Genomic DNA, 23,025 nt, shown 5'->3' with positions numbered 1-23,025 from the left:
ATTTAATTTAATCTATTCAGTGAGAGGAAAAAAATGCATGTTTTTGATCATAATTCTGCTGAAAGACCCAATGATCACCTATACTTCTGCCGGAGGCCACTTGATTTTTAATTAGTTTTTTTTTATTATTTGCATCATCCTGGCATTTTAAGTAGTTTCTGATTCTTTGCCAGGTTCTCAAGATATTTGGAAAACAAACAGGCCCACTGCATCACAGATCCTCCACCCTATTTAAGAGTCGGCATGAGGCTGTTCTATACACTGACGGCACACACACCTGCAGTTTGGTCTATTATTGTGTAGAACTAAGATGAGGCAAAAACATCAGCTGTGTGTGTTATGAAAAGTTTTGTTGGTTGTTGACATTTAATTATTTGGTTTTTTTTCAGTCAATATGAGCTTAATTGCACAAATAAATCAAGTGGATCTGGTTATATAATTAAAATCCTGAATAATAGAGGTTTGTGTGGTTTTCTTAATGTCCTCTTGTTAAGTATGTTCTGTTTTATTAGTTTTTTATTAGTTGTTTTTCAGACTTCAAGCTCTAACAGAATTGTCTGTTGCCCAGTAAAGTGTGTGTGTGTTTTTTTTTCTCCTGCTACATGTACTTTGTTCCCCTGCTGTGATGCTTTGTGGTCAGCTGCATTCAGGCTTTCAGAGAACTGGATGACTCACAGTCCTGATGGGTTTTTTTTTTCATATATACTAACATTACCGTTGCAGTGGAAGTGAAATGTCATTTATGTTGGTGCTCAAAATGGACAGATTGTCTCGTTCCTATACTCCACGTTGAATACATTTCGTACTTGACATTAATTAAACACCGTGTTGGTTATATTTCCTTATTTTTGTTTAGTCATATAAAAGAAACCTATACCTTGTTTCCTCAACAAAAGTGCTGTCAATATGTTGGTTGTGCATACTCCCAACAAGTCTAGAATTTGGTGTAACATTATTATTAGAAAACATAAAGCTCTGAAAAGATGCCGTCCTTTGTGCATAATGCCCAGCCATACAGGAGGGATGATAAAGCTCCTGATGTCAAGTAAAGAATTAAATGACGTTCACACCGGCATTCAGAAATGTCCTTTTATTTCTGAAATAAAACATCAGCCTTGGTTGGTTTCACACTCTGTGCTCCTTCAGATGAAATATATTCTGCTGTGCAACACATTTCGTTGCATAGCTTGTCATTGGCTATGCAAAGATTATCAGCAGTAGTTAAGTAATTGTTGGTTATTATGCCTTGTTGCCACAGAGGATTGGTTGATCAAGGAGATGTTAAACCCAAGCTCCTAACGCGGCGCCAGGCTACAGCGACGACAAATCTGAAGCACTATGTTGTAGGGTGATGTTTTTTCTGTAGCCTGGTCAATGGACTGTGTTGTGTGGTGCCACTAGCTCCAGCCTAACCTGTACCTACTGTACCATCGTCCTACAGACCTACAACTGAAGGGGGCCTAGGAATAGTGTGGTACCGGTTGGTTGTATGAGCTGCTTTTACAATGGAAACAAGAAAAACTTCAACACCAAACAGTGGCGTTTCCAGTCTGACTTATTGTGGTACATTTGACCAATTTCTAAAAAGATAGCCCCTTTGAGTTTCCGATTGGTCAATCATTGATTGGGGTGAGTCGAGCTGAAAATTGTCTGGTTCAGAGGTTAAATCTGTAAACAGGAATGACTATTTGAAGCTTTAAAAAAATGTTTTCAGTGCCAGTCGTAGTTCAGAATCAGATGAGAATATCAGAGTCAGCTGATCTTCAAATCTGAACTGCAGGCAACAAGTAACAGGTGTCTAGACTTAGCTGTCCATTCCTGTTTTGACTGCATGACTTTTTTATGCACCCACATACAAAAGAAGACCAGACACTCACTGCCTAAATGATCAGTATTACACGAATTATCCAGCTTTTGTCAAAGGATGTTAAACAGGACTTCTATTTTATTTTATTTTATTTTTTCTCAGAGAAAACCACGGGTCTAACAAGCAGCTTCCTTTTGAATAGGGGTTTGACCGGTGAGCTGTTACCATGGATATGATGCAGTAAATCTCTTCAGAGCAGCAAGTCTTTGCTCCGAAGCTGCAGTTGTGCATCACAATCTAAATGAAAGCTGGAGCCAGTCAGAATTAGTGGGAGGCATTTCGCTAAGAGGGTTCTTTATTGTGTCGTGGAAAAGAACATCTGGAGTCAATTAGAAGGAGCACCCAGAAGAGGATGACAGGATGCCTGCTAAACAATAGATTTCCATTCAACTTGATCAAATTTGTGTGAAAGGAATCTGGTGATCCATTGCACTTTCAGCGGTGCTATTTGGAGTTTTTGTTTACTTTTTATGACACTGTTATATGTCTATTGCACTCTTAAGAGTTTCTTTGACTTAGATAGAAACAGGTGCTTATTTCTGGCTAACGTGTGTAATTGTTGGGAGGAAAATGAAGCCAACTTCAATTGAATCCATTTGACTAGTGCGTATACGCAAGTGGCCAAGACTAGATCGAAGGAAAGAAGCATAAATTTAAGTAATTGTACACACAGTTAGTAAAACTCAACATCAGCCAGTGGAGCCTCCTCTGCATTCCCGTCTCCAGCTTAGAGACAGCATTAGCAATTACTCATGACTTCTGTATTACTTATTTATTTATTTTTCTTCAACTTCGTCACCTTTCCAAATGTCACCATTTTCTGATTGTGCAGCCTGTGGTGTTGAGCGTGCAGTGCCCATCCAAGTGGCTTTCTTTTTTTGTCCCTCTGCCACAGCTGACTCACTGCTGGAAAAATGAACTTCCTGTGGTGGTTCTGAAAGCTCTTTGAAAATGAAGTGCTGGCTTTTTGGTAGACTTATTTCTGTAGAACCGTTTTGACTTTTTCTCTTTTCTCTTGCCGGCTTTCGCTAGTTTCACCGGCTTCTCTTTTTTGATTTAAAGTACAGTTGTAATGTTTTTTTAGTTGGTGCATTGTTTTTTTTTCATATGTCATCCTCTTTTTATCATGGTTTCAAAACAATTTCGTTGCAAATGATCTAAATATGGGGAGAGAGGCAGCTCTTGGAATTAAAGAAGTTTAACTGATTAGTTTCTATCTTTTTGACACTATCTTGGTTGTTTAATATACACTGTTGCTGATTCGGCAGTAAACTTAAACTGCTACCATTTTTTTGATTTATGGCCAAAGACTTTGGGCAGAAGTCATTATGGATATTCAGTATACACTTAACTGTTATCAGGAATGAACCGCTATCAAAATTTGGGCCGACGTCAGTATCTGACATTGTTATTGTTGACCATCACCTAGTCGTAGTTCAATATTTACGGTACAGATTTTTTCGGGGGAGCGCAACTCTAATTTATTTGGGGAAAATTTGCATATTTACTTATTTTACACAGAGTATATATAAAATATTCAAGGAAAAATCCAGTTTGGGAAGCTAAAGTATAACCTAACACGCTATTTATTGGCTGGCATTTGCAAAGCAGCCAATCCAGTAGCGCCATTTATTTTTCTCTGAGCTGATTGGTTGAACACCCAAGAGTGGAGATGTTAGCTTTTGTGGTAGTACAAAGACAGTTTCCACTGTGCATAATCATTTATATTAAGGAATACTCAGTGTTAGGCTAACTGGCCTCACCAAATTTCGCCTAGTTGTGAGGTTCTCTGTGTTGCTCTGTGAAGGACTGGTGGTACAATAAAAGTGTCATACTCGTGTTGTTCTATATGGCATGCAATTAGATTTTTCAATATGTTGCATTTCTTATCTGATCACATTTGGCTTCTTAGTGCAACAAGAAACAGTTTGTCATCCTGTAGTACTGACTGATATTATCAGGTATAATTTGCACATCCATCTTCACTGAGTCCTCCGTGCATGGTGCATCAAGAGTGGGAAAATTCACATTTAGTGTGCAGAAATGCACATTTATGCCTGAAATGAGTCTCATCAATATGAAGAATTGCCGGTAACACTTACAAAAAGGAGATGTAGAAACTGTTAGAAATTAGAAACAGCTATAAATAAGTGGTAAGCAGTTTTAAATAAATGTAATGATTGGACGGGAAGTATTTAATTTTAATAAAGAGAAAGTAATAGCGGCGCTCTTTTAAGACGAACCACTTATTTATCATCGTTTTCGAAAATACAACAGATTTTATTGTTTAAACTTGTTTTCATATCAACATAGATAAACAAAATTATAAATGGATGTTAATATATGCAAGGTAAATTAGCCTGTGTTGTATGTCTAATTACTGTAAATTGGGTAGCTGTTCTTCAGGCCATCAAACCTGTTTATTATCAGGTAGTCACTGGCATTTATTACCACCACCTGCTGCTTTTTCAGCTGAAGCCACAAATCTGTTTAGATGTTCATGCACTGCTTTGGATTGCTAAGTAAATATAAGTACACTGTAATGTTTTAGTTACAGATTATAACAAACGTAGTTACTCTACACTCCTTACAGCTGGAGAAATCTCCAGTTGCTGCAGCATTTTCTGTAAAGTCTCATTAAAGGATTTTAAACAGTATTAACAATATTTTTTGTAGTTTTGAAACATTAACAGTTTAAAAATATTTGTACCTTAAAGCCAGTAACTGACCCAGAAACTGTTATACTTTTTATATTGAATAGCTTCAGCTTTTTGTGTAAGTTGAATGGTTTCCTTCAATACTAGACCTTGATTGGATTAGATTTAATCGCTTTTCAACCCAATTAATTTTAAATAATTCCAGCCTAAGTTAACTTTTAAAACACTACATTAAGTTGTCCCAATTCTCACCTGTTAGGATGAATTAGTTAAAGTATGTTTGGTTAAAATGTTCCAAAATTGACTGGCATCGTGGTTTTCTCTTTCAACACTGCGACCAGTATGTACTTATAACTTGATGCCAACAATATAAATGTTATATTTCCCTGTGTGCTATGTGCCATAGAAATATGTACTCTCATATTTAAGTAACTCGTTGAAACATGCTGCTTTTCAGACGGAAACTGTGTAACTGATCCATGAGTCATGACTGCTGGGGAAGCTTTGTCTCATTGCTCATCAGTTTTAATTAAGAACAAGGAACTTCCTATAGTAGTAGTAAAATATTCACTGCGATGGGCTTGAGGAATGTTGCAGCTTGAAAACAAGCATATTTTTGTGGTTTCCAGTTGTTCAAGCCACATTGAATAACATATTTTAGCTGCTTTACGTCCTGTGATTTAAAGTCTAGGTGAAGTTTCTTAGCATTCTTCCCAGTTCGATGACTCTTCCTTGACTCTCTGCTGCCACCAAAGCTTTAACTCTCCTGGTGTGTGGAGTGGCTCTGTGATGTATAGTGACAAGAGTGTTTGTGGAGATCCAGTTTCTTCGCCACTGCTTTTGTTGCTCTGGTTTGTTTACTTTGTTGTGGTGCTAAAGTTTTAAGGGATCCTTTTATTGCCTTAGCCACAATATTTATCCTTGTGTGTTTACATCTGTCTGAGGTTTGAGCACATTGCTTTTTAAGTTTCACGTCAACAGCCACTTTACTGCGAATGTCGCCTTCAGAACGTAGACCACAAGTACATTATTCTAACTATTTAAACTATTTAAAATTAGGCTAATAAAATAATTGACAACTTGCCGCCATTGCAGGTCACCTCTCTTCGAACGACGCAACTATACCACGCAGCTTTGAGGCATTTGCAGCTGTCAGAAGTTTTGTTTTTAGCACAGCGCCTCTGTACGTCGCACCACCTCCCATTCAACCCGCTGCATTTTTAATTTCTGAAGGCTTAGTTTATTGCCTGCCTTGATGGATGGCGCTATGTCTTCATTTTCCTGCAAACTGTGACCAAAATAGGACGAAATTATTATATTTTATTTGTCCTTTACAAGCAAAATATATCTTGTATATCTTGCTGAAGTCAAGTTGTGTGCATCCGTTGTTTACAAACAAACAATCCCTCTATACCTTTGAGTCAAATATTATAGGTGTAGGTGTATTTGGCGATGAATGGACTGCAGTGTGATACGCAAGCAGCTTTACCCAGATTAGGATGTAAAATACATATTCAAATATTTCCTGAGATTGTAGCAGAGGAGGTTTTATTTCATTAGAAAGACAAAACATTGCTTTGTTAATTGCCCCACCCAATTAATTTTCTGATTCTCAATCCTCAGGTACGCCCAGCCATGATCGAGGACAAGGGTCACCGTGTGACCGACTACTTTGTGGTGGCGGGCCTGACTGACAAGCCCACGCCCCTGGAGCAGGACCTGTCAGAAACCAAGTCCGGCGGGCCAAAGGCGCCCATCACCGACCTGGCTGTCATTAACAGGTCCGCCGGTGAAACTGCCCCGGAGGGCTTCACCTGCATCGAGACCACCTACAGCGGCCAGCCGGCCAACCTCAACCATGGCAGCCTCAAGAGTCCAGAGCTCTTCCTGTGCTACAAAAGGGTTCGGGGGAAACCGCCGCTCATTGACATAGGGTGAGTCAGAAATGTGTTGGAAGGTTCTAGAAAGTTCATATATGAACAGTGTCAATCATAAGGATTCATACCTTGCTAACTTTTTTTTTTCACATTCCCATGCTACTACCACGAATTTCATTTATTGAGATTTGACTCTTGTTCCTGCAAAGGAAACCCAGCATGGAGAAAAATTACTGGGATAGAAGCATAGACTGCAGTTGTAGACCCGTGGTTTAGATCAAAGTGTATTTGTATCAGAATGGCCCAACCAAAGTCCAGATCTAAATCCATCTGAAAATATGCATCAAGATTTGGAAAAATTAAGCTTCACAGAGACTCTCCATCCGTCCAACTGACTCCAAAGAACAAAGGACCCAAACTGATGTGTAAACAAAATCCTGAAACACTTGAAATGTGGCTTTACAAAGTATCCGCCCTGCATCCACATAAAGTAGCATAATTTTGTGTTATTTTGTGTGAGGCCGTCACATAAAAAACACCCCAAAATACACGCAGATTTGTTGTTGTAACATGACATTATGTGAAAAACTGCAGGGGTTCGAACACTTCGGCAATCACTATAGGGAAAGGCACACAATTCCTAAATGTCTTTTTACAAATAAACACTAAAATTTGGAGGTGGTTTACAGTCCATTATCTGTTCACACAGCAGTGTTTGGAGTTGTTTTTCAGTTTGAAATATCTTATTTTGTTTTTTTCCTGTTTTAGAAATAGAACAGAAAAATTTTCTGTTCTATTTCTGTTTTAGAAAAAAAATCAGTGAGTCATGAGTTTTATATTGTGGGGGAAGATTGGCAATGAAACATAGATCACATTCAGAAGAGCAGGTTTTTTTTCAGCTGCAGGTGAAAGTGTTGTGATTAGGTTAATATTTCCTTCCGATTTCATCAAAGGTTTTTCTTTCGCAGCCACACCTCTATCTCTCTATTCATCGGCCTTTTTATAGGGGACTTTATGTTCAACCTCATCACCTGAGTAAATATAGATTTCCTCTTACAAAGGAGAAAAAAAGTATTCTACCTTTTCAATCATAAATACCGTATCAATCTCAGCATCTTACTGGTGTGAATGAACGGTACATGTATGTCAATGGGCTTCATTCAGAACGACAATACAGCAGCCTGAGGCATCCAAGTTCTCCACACCTTAGGTTTTGTTTGTCCCACTAACAAAAACTAGAGTTTCCAGTTTTGAGAAGTGTCATGGTGTTCAGTCATTCTGACATTTCCGACTTCCTGTGACTGATTTAATAAAGGTGATTTTTATTTTTTATTTTTTCAGCGGAAAACTTTTTCAGGAAGTAGAGTAGTCTACCACACTGTAGTTACCATACTGTGGTTTCCCTGCCTTTTCCAGGGAAACCCGGAGGGTGTCAACAATTTTTTGTCTGTCTTTGCTTTTCAGTAACTTCCCAAATTAAGTAACTGCATAGCTATTTTGTTATTTTTAAATAACACTGCAGGTGAAAGCAGCAGTTTTGGTTGCAAATATAACATTTTAAACCCTGTTCACTCATGGAATATCACTGTGCTTACAACTGAGTGCATAAATAAAACAGTCTAACCAAAATATCACTTAAAGGAAGTGTAGATACTTGTGTTCAGTGGTAGCCACTCTCATCAAAGCCATATTTTGGGGATTATCTGGAAATGTTAGTGTGCTTTGCAGCTTTTGGGATATAAAATAAAACAATGTCGACTCCCAAGGAATGTGAATTAACTGAATTTAAGCTTGTTTAAAAAATTATTTAAATTTTAGGCCTGTTTCATTGAAGAAAACATCTCACTGATTTATTATTTATGTGTTTTAAGCCACTTTCAGTTTGTAAGCTTTGTGAATTGCCAGTGGTGGGCACCGCTAACTAAACGTTATTTGAGCACTAATCATAAACATTAGTTCCACTAACACAGTCTGTACACCAACAAGGTATTTAGTGGAAGCTAATGCTAAAGCCCTTAATTTAGGAGAAGCTAAGTGTGTGAAATCTTTTCAAAGTAAGCAAAAATACTAACGTGCTAAATGAAAAATTAGCTCTGCTATTAGCAGATCAGGGTAAATGTGTTCACCACTGTGAATTACCAATTTTTGCTCTTGAACCTTGAGTTGTAATTGCAACTAGAACTCTGTGGTCTGAGTAAGTAACAATTGTCTGTTTTGTTGAGATCCCTAAAGTGTGTGAGTTTTATGGGGCTGGATTTTACTCTACATATGTTGTAAAATATAAGCACTGTAACAGAATTATTGGTTAGTTTATGTTGCTTAAAAATGCATCTTTAAGTTTATTTACTTGCAACTGAACGTTGTCCTTCATGTTTATTTCAAATGTGCTACGACAGACACTTGACAGTTAAGAAGGTGTTTGCAATCTCATTTCTCTCAGTTGAATTAACTGAGGGATGAATTTGCCTAATCTCTGAAACTGCAGTAGTGATAGTTTGCACATCTTTTTGGAAACAATAACTTTTTTTCTCTGAACATTTGAAATTTAAAAGAATAACAAGCTACAGTGTAATTTGTGGCCCTCTCAGTGGTACCAGACATAATTCACTCAAACAGTAAGGTTTTGTACCTCAAAGAGAAAATGCTGGGCAGAGAAAAATGGGAGGAAAATTTGAGTTCTCAGAGGGAGGAAGCTGCATATAGTCAAAAACTAATTCTCTTTTCATTGCTTTAATTTACTTTTCATAGACTTTATAGTTGACAATTGTCAAACCGTCTACGTAGTTCTTCCTTAAAAGAGTTGGTTTAAATTTTGCAGACGGTGAATCATTTATTCCTCCGTCTGCTACCTCTGCTTTGAGGGAAGCGTTCCCAGCCCCGGGGCTCTGGAGCATCACGTTCTGCCGTGCCCATTAGAAGCACATTTTTGTTGCCTAAATGAGAATTTGTTGGCAACTGTTCCTTCCTGGCCTCTTTAGGTTTGTCCTGCACTCTTTTCAGGATGAATGGGGTATTTCAGGACCTTTATATCTGCCAAGGCTGGCTTTCATGCCGGCTTACGATGACAAAAAAAGTGTGTTTTAGTCTTGGTGTAAGAGGGATGCTGTAGGATCTTTTGGCCTCCCACATGGCATTGTCCAGATGGAAAGCATGCTGCTATAGAAGCCCTCCAGTCATGTAAAATATCTAATAAAGTGGGGCTCTGGTTGCTTTGTTGACTGCATGTAAGATGGATTAACGCAGGGAGATGCACAATATTCGGGCTGGAGGTGTTAAAGTTTTTGTTTTGTTATGAGCAGGATGTAAGGATCTATTAACTGTCCCGCTTGAATGAATCAGTGGAAAAATGTCTGAAATCACGGAGTCAGGAAAAGCTAATTTACTGACAAAGAGATTTAATATGCTGACCAGAACAGTTGTCACCTGAAACTGAAATACTCTTCCGTGTTGAAAACTGCTAATTTTCTTGGCTATTTTTGTTCAACTTTCAGTTGAAGAAAATTCGGCATCTGTTGAAGGATTCATAGCTGTCGATTTTTGCTTATCGACTATTATCTATACTTGCTTATCAAGTATCTAGACGTTTATTTTCAGGCTCTCATTTTGACTGTTTATGCAGCAGCTCACATACTCCACCAGGAAATTACATGTTTTCTGTACCCACAATGCATAGATATGCTATGTTGTCAGACATTTTCTGACATGGGTGGTGTAAATATGATTGAATGTAGCGCTTTAGCATTAGCTTAAACTAAATACCATGATAATATGGTGGTATAGTGTTATTGGGACTAATATTTATGATTAGTGCTTTATGGTTGGCGCCGTTTTAATCAGTGGCGGTTCCTACCACTGATTTGAATAGGTTACATTACTATATCCTTTTGAGCTTCAACTCCTGACATGGAGCATCCTGGATTTGGGAATTTTACAGCTTTTTGCAAGTCTTGGAATAAGGAAAGCAGTGATAGCTGAACTAATTACATTAATTGGCAGGTAAAGATGCTAAATATCAAGTTTAGTCTATTTTTCTTATTTTTTTACTTACTTATTTTTGCGCACACTGTGTGAAATTGCCTCTGCTCTTTATAAAAACCACAATACCTGTTTGTCAGTGGTGTGGTGGTCAGCACTGTTTACTGCCTGTTCCTCTTACTCACAAGCATCTTTCTGATTTTGATTACTACAGAGTGCTGTATGAGGGCAAGGACCGTCTGATCCAGGGCTGCGAGGTCATCCAGGCCACGCCGTACGGACGCTGCGCCAACGTCAACAACAGCTCTGCCAACTCGCAGCGCATCTTCGTCACTTTGCGCCGAGCCCCTCCGGTCCAGCCTCAGAATTCCCTGGCAGTGACAGACATCTGCGTGATCATCACCAGCAAGGGCGAGACACCGCCACACACCTTCTGCAAAGTGGACAGGAACCTGAACTGTGGCATGGTGGGTCACAAACCTTCTCCTGAGTCAACCGTTTCTAATAAAGTCTCAAATGAATTGATGGCGGAAACTCTGTTTTAAATTCTTTCAGTGGGGTTCCAATGTGTTCCTGTGTTACAAGAAATCGGTATCGGCGTCCAACTCTATAAGTTACAAAGCAGGTGAGTAATTGTGATTTCTCAAATTTAGTTTGAGCCAATATGCCTGCAGGAGTTAATGCCTTGTTTATAGTGATTATAAGGTTGCTTTGGAGTTCGGTAAAGTATGAAATTCATAATTATTCAAATCTGGAAAAAATCTTATTAAACTTACTCTCAATAGACGTTCCCACAGAAGGCAAATGCAGCCCATATTCTCCTTTTTTCACAGCAGCAATTCTGATCTTTTCACCTCAAGAAAATGAGATTTGTGCCGCCAAGTGTCTCCAGTCTCAACGGTCTTGTTGCATTTAACCTGACTTTTTCAGCATTGACATGAGACATGCATCAGAATTCAGCACCAGAATAAGCCAGACGCAGTGAATTCGGATGCAAATGATGGCTGAGGATTATAGTCTGTGTCAGTGAAGCTCCTCACATCATAATCCTACCCTCCTGGATTTGACTCAATGCATCCCAAAATGTTGTTGCTATTAGCTGCGATTCTTTTTATTAGCTTTCTTTGTCTTATGATCTTTACAATATTATTGGCACTCACTGCTCTACTTCAGAATTGATCCACAGTCTGCGGCGACTGTTATTACATCTGTAAACTGTGCGCTGCTGTGTGACGTCTACGTTCTTCTTCTGTCCATGCAGGTCACTTTGGGGTGTTAAGCCGTTCACAAAGAAGTCTGATTAAAAGTACCAACTATTGTACAAAAAATAAGCGCATGTCAGCAAACAATTGAAAGCGAGATCTTGCTGTGTGAATGTATCCTTAAACACCTAATTTTGGGGGAATTTAATAAAAAATAAACAAAATAAAGAAAACAATCTCAAAGAAAACAATATATTTTTTCAAAAATAAATTTGTTGTAATACATCCTACTTTTTGCAATGCACATACATTTGGTGATTAAATAAATGTGGTTTAGTGTAAAAGGGAGCAGCTTTTTCTGTTGTATTAAACCGCCCTGATGTTTTTGTGTCAAAGCTCCAGCGAGCAGCACTTTCACTGTTTATCTCTCACAACTCCTCATTACAGCTCGCACTGTTGTTTTCACCCTCGTGACATTTTCACTGACTGAACGCTTCCTGAACAACTTGCCCTTTGGAACGTTATATTGTGCGACACACGTATAAAAGAGCGTTGACACAAAGACACCCGTGCAGCCCGGTTTTATCTTTCTGGGCCGGCTGTCTTCCTGTGAAGGAGCTGTTTATTCTACTCAAGACAACTGCACTTCCCTCCACGCCCTTAATCTCAGTGCCTGCAGGTCTGTCTGCGTGTTTGCATGCTAGCACAGGAAGGTTTGTGTCTTGTCATAATGGCATCTCACCCAGCACTGAAGTTGAAGTCAATAGTCATTTCCTGAAATCAATCCAGAATATTTGTTTTGATGACTCACAGTAAAGACATTTGAGCGTTAAGATGTTATTTTCTCTTTTCTTGAAGTACTTTTGGATCTTGTAAGGGAATCAGGAACCCTGTCCAGCTACTTCATGATGTTATTGCATCATAGGATTACAAGTATTTTTTTCTTTTGCAGGTTTAATCTTTCGTTACCCCGAAGAGGACTATGAATCTTTTCCTCTGTCGGAGTCTGTACCTCTTTTCTGTTTGCCAATGGGTTCCAAGATTGAATGCTGGGCGCCGAACACCCGCGACCCTCTGCCGGTTTTCTCTACGTTTGTCCTAACCATCTCTTCTGGTGAAAAGGTGGGGCAGATTAACACGCAGAAATGAAGAATGCCAAAAGAGAAAATCCCCACATTTTGTTGATAATGTGTCCCTTCTGCTGTGCCAGGTTTACGGATCAGCCATCCAGTTCTACGAACCGTACTCTGTTGATCTTCTGAGCGAGAAGCAGAAGATCCAGCTGGGTCTGCTCACCGCTGTGGAGAAGAAGATGATCCCCAACCGCTCCGTAAACACCAACAAATGCATCTGTCTGCTGTCCCGCTGGCCCTTCTTCGAATCGTTCCGCAAGTTCCTGATGTTTATCTACAAGCTCTCGGTCTCAGGCCCACATCCACTGCCCATTGAAAAGTAGGAGTCCTGTTGGTCATTATTTAGGCGTTGTTAGTCACATCAAAGCAGAGCTATTTTTATTTATTTTTTATCGTCTCCATGTTTTCTTCCATAGGCACATCTCGCACTTCATGCACTATGTGTCATTTCCTTCCCCTCAAAGGCCCAGAATCCTTGTCCAGGTGAGACACTTCCTTGCATTGATTTCAATCATAAACAAGTCATCAAAGAACAACTGAAAAAGAAACAAGGTTGCCCTTTAAAAGCCAAAGTTGTTGACCTTCAGACACGTTTTCTTACCTGGATCACAAAGTTTAAGAATGAAATCCAGAGGAGTATTTTCCCCTTTCCACTTCTACCAGAGGTTATATTTGTGGAGGTCTTCAGCAGAGAGGCACTGGAAATTTAAATCAGACTGATGTGCATATCCTGATTTCCTCTCCTTCAGAACAGATGTTTTACTATTTTCTGAATAAATGGAAAATACAACTGTCCTAAAATGTCATGCTCAAACAAAACTCTTATTTCTCAAGAACAAAGTTACTGACCCATCTCTCTCTATGGACCGGTGAAAGTCTTCCAGCTTATAGGAAAATAAAATAATAAAAAGAATTACAACAGTACATGGATTACAGCTAATCCTTTATTATTATTTTTGCACACCTGAAATCTAATCTGTTAAAATTGTTGTTTTGCTTGCAAGACAACACACATTTAGTCTGTATGTCTACAAACTAAATATGTGATTATGTTCAAGACTAAATCAGCTGTGTTCAACTTAATCTTTGAGAAAATCTCTGATTTACTTTTACTGTGATTCTGTTCAGTGCCCTAGAGCTACTATCTTGCGCCTTTTGGAAGCATGTTCAGCAGTGATGCAGCTAAAAGTTTCAGGATAGTAGCTGAACTGGACAGGGGCAGCCCTGCTTTAGACTGTTAAATCATCCATTCATTACTTTGAGTGATCTTTCTGCTGAAAATGTTCAACAATTATTTATATTAGAACCTGAGGAGATGTCACACTGTGTGAGTGAGAGCAGTGTGTCACACAGCTCTGCAGTAAACATGATTTCAAACCAAAAACATGACTGCAGAAGTGATGCAGCAAAATACATTTAGCTTCTGCAGCAAGATAATTGCATAATGAGTCCATCTCTATTTAGCATGTTGCATGGTAGATTGGTTTGGACTCTTCAAGAGCAGGAAGTGGACCAACTTTACTGTAATTCATTACACTTCCTGTTATCTGAAGCTAAATGTATCAGCTCTTATTAATAGCAGACATACCCCTGCAGCAGCTTCCTGTCTAACTGCTTCAGTAACTTCAGTAATTTAATTTAAACATGTCATTAATGGTAAAAATGGCTGCCTGTTAACGTTCTTCCTCCAGTAACTACGTCCACACTGAAGAGGGTTGTCAGTGTGACCTGATGTATGGAATGTTGACAGATTAGGGAATAAAATCTAATTGTTAGTTTCTGATTGAAGTATTGAAAAAAACATTCAATTCTAGTCACCACACAGTTTCTTTTTCCCCCCACCACTGAATCTTTAGAAAAACTTGTTCTTATCTATTTGATTTAAGCGTTTTTGGCTCACTTATTTTCATTTTCAGCAATGTTATTATTGTAGTGATTTTCTTTTGTTATGTGTTGCAATATGTTGTTTTCAAAGTTGAACAAATCGTATTCCTACAAATGGAATACTTTCTGTTTTCAAATGAAATGTATATCAATAATATTAATTTCTTTGATCCCAAATGCAAAGACGAGTTTTTTTAGTTTTTCTTTTGTGGCACTAGTGGCCTTTGTTGCTTTCAGACAGGAAATGGCCTCCGTATATGGGGTGCCAACTCTACCTCTACACCACCTGTGCTACACAAATGCGATTTTGACTTTATTTCTATACTTTTCTAATACTGACATTTTCTCTTTTGCAGCTCTCGGCACATGACACTTTGATACTGTCTCAGCCCGTGTGTACTCCCTTACCCCTCAGGTACGACACATGTATGCACTCACAGAAAAACAGACAGGAGAAAAGCATAAGACCAGTATTACCAGTGAAGGGACTCTTGCGGTGGACAGCAGAGCAGGATTCTTGGATTGATGAATTTAATTTACAGTAGAGTAAAAATCCAAAATGTTCATTCAGTTGCAGGCTGCATGTCAGACTAAATGTATGATTATTGCCTGCACCTTTTCATATTTTACATCCTTTTCTGTTTGTTTTGTTTTTCTTTTCTCGGCCTCTCTTTTTTTCTCCATTAGTGGGGCAGATTACGGCACTTTGCTGATGAATCTGGGTGCAGAAAACTGCGCCACGCTGCTGCACTTTGTCCTGCTGGAGAGCAAGATTCTGCTTCACTCGCTGAGGCCCGCCGTGCTCACCGGAGTGGCTGAGGCTGTGGTAGCTGTGAGTACTCTGCCATATTGTTTATTTATTTATTTATTTTTTTTTTATAAAGGATCAAGAGAAAAAATTAGAAATTTAGCTCAAGAAAATTTAAGTGTAAAACTAAACTGATGTGTCTGACATGTTGTTGATGCATCAGTTTGCTTGAATTGAACTACATGAGTTATGCTCATCTTGTTTCCACTTTAAGCATCGGCATGACTATTTTATAGTGCTACTGTATATTCGTCATGGTTAAAAGAAATGTGCTCTGTTTTTATAATTAAGAGAAAAAAATATGATTAATTACAATATGACAACATTTTAATCTTCTTAATGTAGGTCAAGATGGTTATAACTCTACAATTAAAAATGCCACGTTTGTGTTTCGCAAAACAGTAGGCAAGGCAACACTTAAAAGTGTTCAATTTAAATTATGTTAGTAACTGTTACATATTGATGGCGTACTAGTAAAAATGTTTTTAACATTAGGGTAAACAGAGTAGTGATGTCAAAGTAAAGGAGTGATTCCTACATTCACAAAAAAGGAAGAACTTAACAAAGAACACATTCTATTGGGTGAAATGGTCACAAGATTAGTATATCATAACTTCAGAGACCAGTTTTTATCAACAGATGTGTTTTCTAGTTTTATTTGGGTAATTTTGAACCTCAATATTGTTTTAAGGAGCATAACAACACATTTTGTTTACAAAAATAAGTGAAAAAACATTTTTTTTAATAGCTGCTGCTCAAATTCAAGAATATTCTGGATCTCTAGTAGGGATTGCTCCTTATAAGAAAAATCTCCTGCTCTGAAGTTATTGCTCAATATTAAAGTTACAATACCAGCTGCAATTAAATCACTTTTAGCTCACTGTCCTCCTGCTTTCCATCATCACCATGGCAGCACCACTTGCTGTTAGCTTTAGCATCCTGCCAGTTACATTTAATGGTTTATACTGAACATACAGTTTTGCTGTTTCCAGCATTTTAAGAGAAAGGAATATGTAATTTGAGCTGATATCCTTTTAAAAAATCACAGCCTTTTGTTGCTTTTTCTTTCAAATAATTCAGATTTTTCACAAGCAAGTTAAACATTAAACATGTTTGTCTGCATTTGTGAAAGTGTTTTAGCTGCCACACAAGTTGACCTCATTGCATGTTTTTCACATTAAAAACAATAGTACTTAGACAGAGATGCTATTTAAACTGTGACTTATTTGAATGTTAGACTGCAATCATTTTTTTAAGCTAATCGATTTAATTATTGTCCATTTTAACAGTAATACAGCTAATTTAACAATAAAATGACATGTTGATGTTCAGGTAGCAGTTTAGCTCTTTGACCTTTATCCTGTTAGTTGTTTTTCCCCCCCATCTAGTTCCAGGACAGGACGGTGTGTCATCACATAAAACACTCACTACCGTCACAATCTCCAAAAACCCACCTGTTGCTTTAAACCAGTTTCATCAAAGCAAACCTAAAAAAATATCGCTGCTAAAAGAAAATGCTGATCCAGTTGTGTTTGGATGTTACAAAACGTGATGTTACAAAATTTACACTCTACCATAGTGTTTAAAAACACATTTCAAAGCTGTCTGTTTTCATAAATCCTGTGTTTTATCTCTTTAGATGATCTTCCCCTTCCAGTGGCAGTGCCCCTACATCCCGCTGTGCCCCCTGTCTCTGGCAGGCGTCCTCAACGCGCCATGTCCTTTCATTGTTGGTGTCGACTCGCGCTACTTTGACCTGTACGACCCCCCGCCAGATGTTGTCTGTGTGGACCTGGACACCAACACCATCTATCTGTATGTGGAGCTCTGATTGTTTTATTTGCAGGAGGCTGCATCAACGAGTTTAGCCACTTTGATTCCTTTGGAACAATTTCAATTTTCTTTAAGATAAAAAAAAAATTTTCTCATGCTACTTGCTCTTGTTTTTAGCTCATATTTAATTGTTTTGTTGCTGTATAAAAATCAAAGGGAGAGCGCCGTTCAGATGTTCGTTGAGCTTTTCTCTTACTTCTAGCTGGCTGACTCTGTGGTATTTAATGTCACAGGTCGGATGAGAAGAAACACAGCAACTGGAAGTACCTCCCAAAGAAGCCCTGCAAGAGTCTGATCAACTCGCTGAGCAACTTGCACCACCAGCTGGTCACAGGTACAAATGACATCCCAGCTCCTATCATTTACCAACTGGTCAAAGACAAAAATAAACTTTTGAAAACTTGATAACTTTTGTTGTATTTTAAGACAACGGTGTCCAAGAAATATAGCAAAAAATAAATTCTGTTGCTCATGGCAGCATGTTAGAGTAGCTCTGTTAGTCTAAATTTGTTCTGTAAACTTTTATATATTTAGGTGATTTTGGACAATTATTTCCTCTGGTTTTGGATTCTTAGCAGCTGGAAAGATTCCTGCTTTCTTTTCTTCCCTCTTTCAAATAGTTATTATAGTTAACAATGTCAACAATGTGTTGTTTTTACATATGGAATCAACTTTACTATGCAATATTATCCCTACCTCTCAGATAACGAGCTGTTGCCATGTCGCGACAATGATGAGACTATCATAAAGCAGTTGTCTTCAGTCAGAGGCCTCTTTATATTTTTTGCTAGAGTGACTGCTACACCTGAACACAGTATCACCATTTCTGTGAAGATACTTGGATAATTAAATTAGAAGAACATTTAATTTCTCCATTGTTGAATTCAATGATTTTCAATTACAGTATTTAATGTCGTGTTAATGTTTTTGTTGTGCTAGATCAGTAAACATTTTTATTTAATCAATGGAAACGGCCACTAAACTTACAAAATAAACAACACGAGAACAGAAGAGGTTGTAGAAGTTGAAAACATGACACAGATGTCAAACTTAACCTGCTTATCCTCTGGAGGTCTGTCAGTTAGTTTAACCTGGATAATAACACGGCCCTTATTGTGCAACTTAACAACATCCGCTTCTAAGTTCATATCAAAGGTTAAAACAGAATAAATTTATGTTCATAGTTCATAATGTTAACATCCCGAGCCAAATTCACAACCCATTGTGAATTCATTCTAATCCATTAATCATATTTACTACACAGAGTTTAATTAACTATGATATAGTACCATGTGTAGCTTATCATATTTATTTATCTGCCACTGCAAAACAACCTGCACTTTACCAACTGGTTTTCATCTCCCCTGATTACGTTTCTCTCATAAATGAGGACATTATTCTCCTCTTCTTGATAAAGCTGTTCATTTACATTTTTCACTGCTTCAGTTGTTGGAAAACAGAATTACAGTGAAATTTTAGTTGTATTCATATATTTTTTTTTATAGCAACCATAAAGAGGCCAAGTAAAGCTATTGAATCAAAGCGAGTAAAAGTGTTGCATCATCTGATTCTTTCTGGGTTTTCAGTGGCAGTTCGCCAAACTCCACACGAGGACTCGGCTTTGGACCTGACCCCCATCGACGCGGACTTCACCTGGCACAAGAAGAAGATGTCCCTGGAGATGGAGATCCAGGAAGCCTTCCTACGGTTCATGGCCTCCATCCTGAAGGGCTACCGCTCCTACCTCAAACCCATCACCCAGGCACCCTCTGAGAAGGCCACGGCCGCGGACTCCCTTTACGACCTGCAAGGTAAGCAGAGGGCCTTCAGCAGCCGGCCCCATCAGGTGTCATAAGAATTTATTAATTGATGTTGCTGGGAAAATGGTTCCCAGTTGGTTCTCTCTTCCCGAACCACTAATCGATCAAAGGACAGAATCCTCTTTTGTCTGCTTCAAGGCTGCAATTAATGATTAATTTAGAAACTGATTATGCGATAACTCTTTATTTGAAGGGTTGTTCATATGACTGATATGACACTGTCATAAATATGACATACAATCTGTCATAAACATGAAGGAGTCTTTATGAATGTTTATGACTGTTGTCAAGAAGTGACATTTGGTAAATAACGAAACTCTTAATGCAAAGCTGTCTTAATAGTCCATTAAAAGTGCCAACTTTGCATTATTTGGTAAATTTATACAGTTTAATGCCAAATTTGTACTTTTAATGGACTTTTAATGCAACTTTTAAACCAACTTTATCTTAAAGGTGCCATTATTTACCGGATGGCACTTGATGACCACAGTCATAAACATTCAGAAAGACTCCTTCATGTTCATTACAGGTGTTATGTCATATTTGTGACAGCGTCATATCAGTCTTATGCTGACTATGATGTTCTTCAAGCAATTTTTTTTGACTCTGTATACTCCACTTAACGATTATTCGGTTACTAAATTAATTGACAGTTATCTCAATAATCAATTAATCATGATTAACCAATTTAATTGTTTCAGTCTCTTCAAATATGCTCCCCTTTAATTGTTTGCTGATGTTTGCTCAACATTTCAGTGAAGATGTTTTGTATTTCAGAACAAAACGCAATCATGAAACCAGCTCCTGTGTCTCCCTGCAGGTTTCCTAAAAAGCAGAGACCGCGCCCATCAGAAGTTTTACTCCCAGCTCACAAAGACCCAGATATTCATCCGTTTTATCGAGGAATGCACCTTCGTCAGCGACAAAGACACCGGCCTGGCCTTTTTCGATGACTGTGTGGAGAAGGTAACAACCAGCTGCTGGTATTTCCCTTTCCTTCCAGGAGGCCTTTGTTTGACGTCGCTTTATTGGCAAAATAACACTGGGACGCTTGGGGAAGGGGCGAGATTGAGCTTCCTCTGATTCATTCTTTTGCCTTTGTTATTTTTCCTCTTCTTGCAGCTTTTTCCCTTTGATAAAATCAACGACAAGAGTACCAAGGTAATGTTTAATCACACTTTCGGCAGCCGGTTTTCTTTTTTGAAGACATAAAAATCAGACATAAAATCAGACAAGCATGCTACATTTTCCTCTTCAGTGAATGTGTACAATAAGGGGCTTGGACTTGACTTTCTCTTCATCCTTTAATCCTCACTACAATCAAAAATGCACATTTTAGTGATTGCAAAAGCCTTTTGTACGACAATACTGCGCAGAAAGGTTTGTTGTGCTAATAATTCGGTATCTTCTATGGAAAAAATGGATTAGAAATTACTTAGATGGCAGCTAAAGTCCAAATGAAGACTTTAGAAAGTTCATGATTACTTCAAACGGATAATATCTGGGTCATTGAAAAGCACTGAAAGCAAAATATAAAAAAAAAGTGTCTGCAGATCTTTCTGATATTTAAGGACTGAACGTTCAGAGTTCTTGGTTCTGATCTGCTTGTTGTTTGGGCTGCAGGTTGAAGGAGATTCATCTGAGGACACCAAACTGCTGGAGCTGGATGAGTCTCAGAAGAGCGAGCACACGGTTTTCGTAATGCCTCCAGAGCCTCTGGCCGACAACGGATCTGAACCCGCCCCTCAATACACGTAAGCTTTACAGTCTAGCATTACTAAAACCAAAGTTTAAGACCAAAATGTTGACATGAACTAATCGATTGATTTCTGTCAAAGTAAAGACTGACTCCATTTTTGCAAAAAGATATTTTCCTCAGCGAGTCTTTTCAGAATTTCCTTTCCTTTCTGACTGACGGTGTGCAGCAGCAGGTGGGGGAGGGGGATCGCTACTCTGTATTGCATACAACAAGAGAACACTTCAGTCACTCTATCACTTGTAAGAACAGCATGACGGAAAATCTTATTCAGTCCCTCCAGCTTTTTGTGGAAAATCAACAGATACCTACATGTTTTTGCGCTAATGCATAAATGTGAGTTTATTGATAAGATAGTCTAAAAGTTTGGGTTTGAGTGACTGACGCCCCCTGCTGGTGGCAGTATTCTTACTTTTACTTCTGCAAGTTGGTTAATATGACGAGAAACACAAAATCAAGCAACTTAAGTTCTTTAGAGAATAAAAATGTTTGTGTGTCCGATCTGTCTGCTGGTTATATTTCCTAATCTCTTTTCTTTTTTTTTTTTCTATCTTTAGATTTTGGACGGGATTTAAATGAGGGAAAAAAATATTGCAAAATTCCACGCAAATATTCCTAAAGTGGCACCACAGAATTATGGATTTGATTGCAAACACAACCACTGAATTCTGCTTAGTGACTTTAAAAAATTTAACTTTTGAAGTTTGAAACCAGCCCACGCCAGACTTTACTTCAAGAGGCTTTTCTCCCCTCCTCCCTTGTGACTTTAATGTTCTTATTTTCCAGATATAAAGGTTTCCCCAGACTGCAGCTGAGTCTGTTTGACCGGCCCAGAGAGTTGCGTCCTGCGCTGAGCACCAGAGCAGCGGGGGCCAGTCTGTCCAGCAGCCCTGCACTGCTGGCTAAGAGAACCAAGCAGGTACATGCACAGCAGACACTAAAGTGCTTTTACCACTTCGAGGCTGCTTAAACTCAGAATGCCTTTTTATCCCTATTTAACAGGAGATTAAGCTGGCCTACAAGCTGGCGAAGCGTTTCTACTCCAACCCGCCGCAGTGGGCGCGCTGCCTGTTCAGCCACTGCTACAGTATGTGGTTCATCTGCCTGCCTGCAGGTGTGCGGCTGGCCAAGTCCAAGAGCCGAGCCATGCAGCAGGCCTACAACGTGCTGCTGAAGATGAGGGCCACTGAGGTGGAGATTCTGGACGAGGTAACTGATCCGTTCTCATGTTTTTTAATAGTAAAAATTAGATAGATATTGAATGGTGCAGCTTGATGTTTGTGTTCGTGTGTTAGGTGTGCTACAGAGTGGTGATGCAGCTCTGCGGTGTGTGGGGTCTCCCTGTTATGGCTGTGCGAGTCCTGGTAGAGATGAAAAAAGCCGGAGTTCATCCGAACGCCATCACATACGGATACTATAACAAGGTTTTATTTCTGAAGAACACTTCATATGTTTCGCAAATCTCTCCTTGTTTTGCTGAACCATTCATACATCAAGACAAATGAAAACATCCTCGTCCCTCCGTCTGCCGTCCGCAGGCCGTCCTGGAAAGCCCCTGGCCGAGTCGAAACCGCAGCGGCCTCTTCATGTGGACCAAGCTGCGTAACGTCGTTCGTGGAGTGGCCCAGTTCAAGCAAATCCAAAATCACACATTGTCCAAGAAGAAGACGCCCACGATAACGACCACAGGTGAGAAACAATCGTCTCTCATCCAGCCTGTCTTCACTCAAAGTTCCCACAGTGTAGAAAAGTATGGCACTCAGTGATGCACCGATTGCAGTATTCTGGCCGATCACCAATCTTTAAGGGCACAATTTTAAATTATTTTTTTCACCTGAACCATTAGGTGTAATCCTAATTTAATCTGCTTCTATCATTTTTCAGAAGCAGGCCTGGGAATACATAGTAAATAAAATTGAATATGGATTACAGTTTGATTTTCCAGATTTTTTTCTTTCCGTTTTTTTCATTGTTCTAAATGTCAAAAGTCTAAACTTTCATGAATGCTATTGTTTGCACTTGGATTTATCAATTTGGAGATGCATTAACTATGATTTGCCAAATCACACCTGGATTAACTATAAACATTTTGTGTTTATGTTTAATTGGTTCTCATGCTTCCTGAGTGAACACTCATTAAAAAAAGTGATAATTTTGCTGCCTGTTTCTCATCTAGAAATTTAAATTGAAGTCTGCCTTTTGCTCTTATGCTA

The 23,025-nt window shown here is 38.7% G+C and overlaps 1 protein-coding gene across 2 annotated transcripts in view; it reads left to right on the top strand.

Annotated features, from left to right (window-relative positions):
* The window catches only part of dennd4c (DENN/MADD domain containing 4C), a 45,255-nt gene that overhangs the window by 13,225 nt on the left and 9,005 nt on the right, over positions 1–23,025 (top strand). The window contains exons 2-19 of one of the 2 annotated variants that reach the window (XM_028038251.1): positions 6,148–6,458; positions 10,591–10,843; positions 10,932–11,001; positions 12,531–12,700; positions 12,789–13,030; positions 13,128–13,194; positions 14,952–15,010; positions 15,283–15,427; positions 17,043–17,218; positions 17,470–17,570; positions 18,823–19,047; positions 19,877–20,022; positions 20,179–20,217; positions 20,680–20,810; positions 21,599–21,731; positions 21,815–22,021; positions 22,108–22,236; positions 22,351–22,501. In XM_028038251.1, the coding sequence (XP_027894052.1) occupies positions 6,160–6,458; positions 10,591–10,843; positions 10,932–11,001; positions 12,531–12,700; positions 12,789–13,030; positions 13,128–13,194; positions 14,952–15,010; positions 15,283–15,427; positions 17,043–17,218; positions 17,470–17,570; positions 18,823–19,047; positions 19,877–20,022; positions 20,179–20,217; positions 20,680–20,810; positions 21,599–21,731; positions 21,815–22,021; positions 22,108–22,236; positions 22,351–22,501 (2,743 nt within the window). In that variant the 5' untranslated portion in view covers positions 6,148–6,159. The remainder of the gene's footprint in view (positions 1–6,147; positions 6,459–10,590; positions 10,844–10,931; positions 11,002–12,530; positions 12,701–12,788; positions 13,031–13,127; positions 13,195–14,951; positions 15,011–15,282; positions 15,428–17,042; positions 17,219–17,469; positions 17,571–18,822; positions 19,048–19,876; positions 20,023–20,178; positions 20,218–20,679; positions 20,811–21,598; positions 21,732–21,814; positions 22,022–22,107; positions 22,237–22,350; positions 22,502–23,025) is intronic. The other variant, XM_028038253.1, reaches the window with a different exon arrangement.

Source organism: Xiphophorus couchianus, chromosome 14 (assembly GCF_001444195.1).
Source record: "Xiphophorus couchianus chromosome 14, X_couchianus-1.0, whole genome shotgun sequence".
NCBI lineage: Eukaryota > Metazoa > Chordata > Actinopteri > Cyprinodontiformes > Poeciliidae > Xiphophorus > Xiphophorus couchianus.
This window is presented reverse-complemented; position numbering and strand designations above follow the sequence as displayed.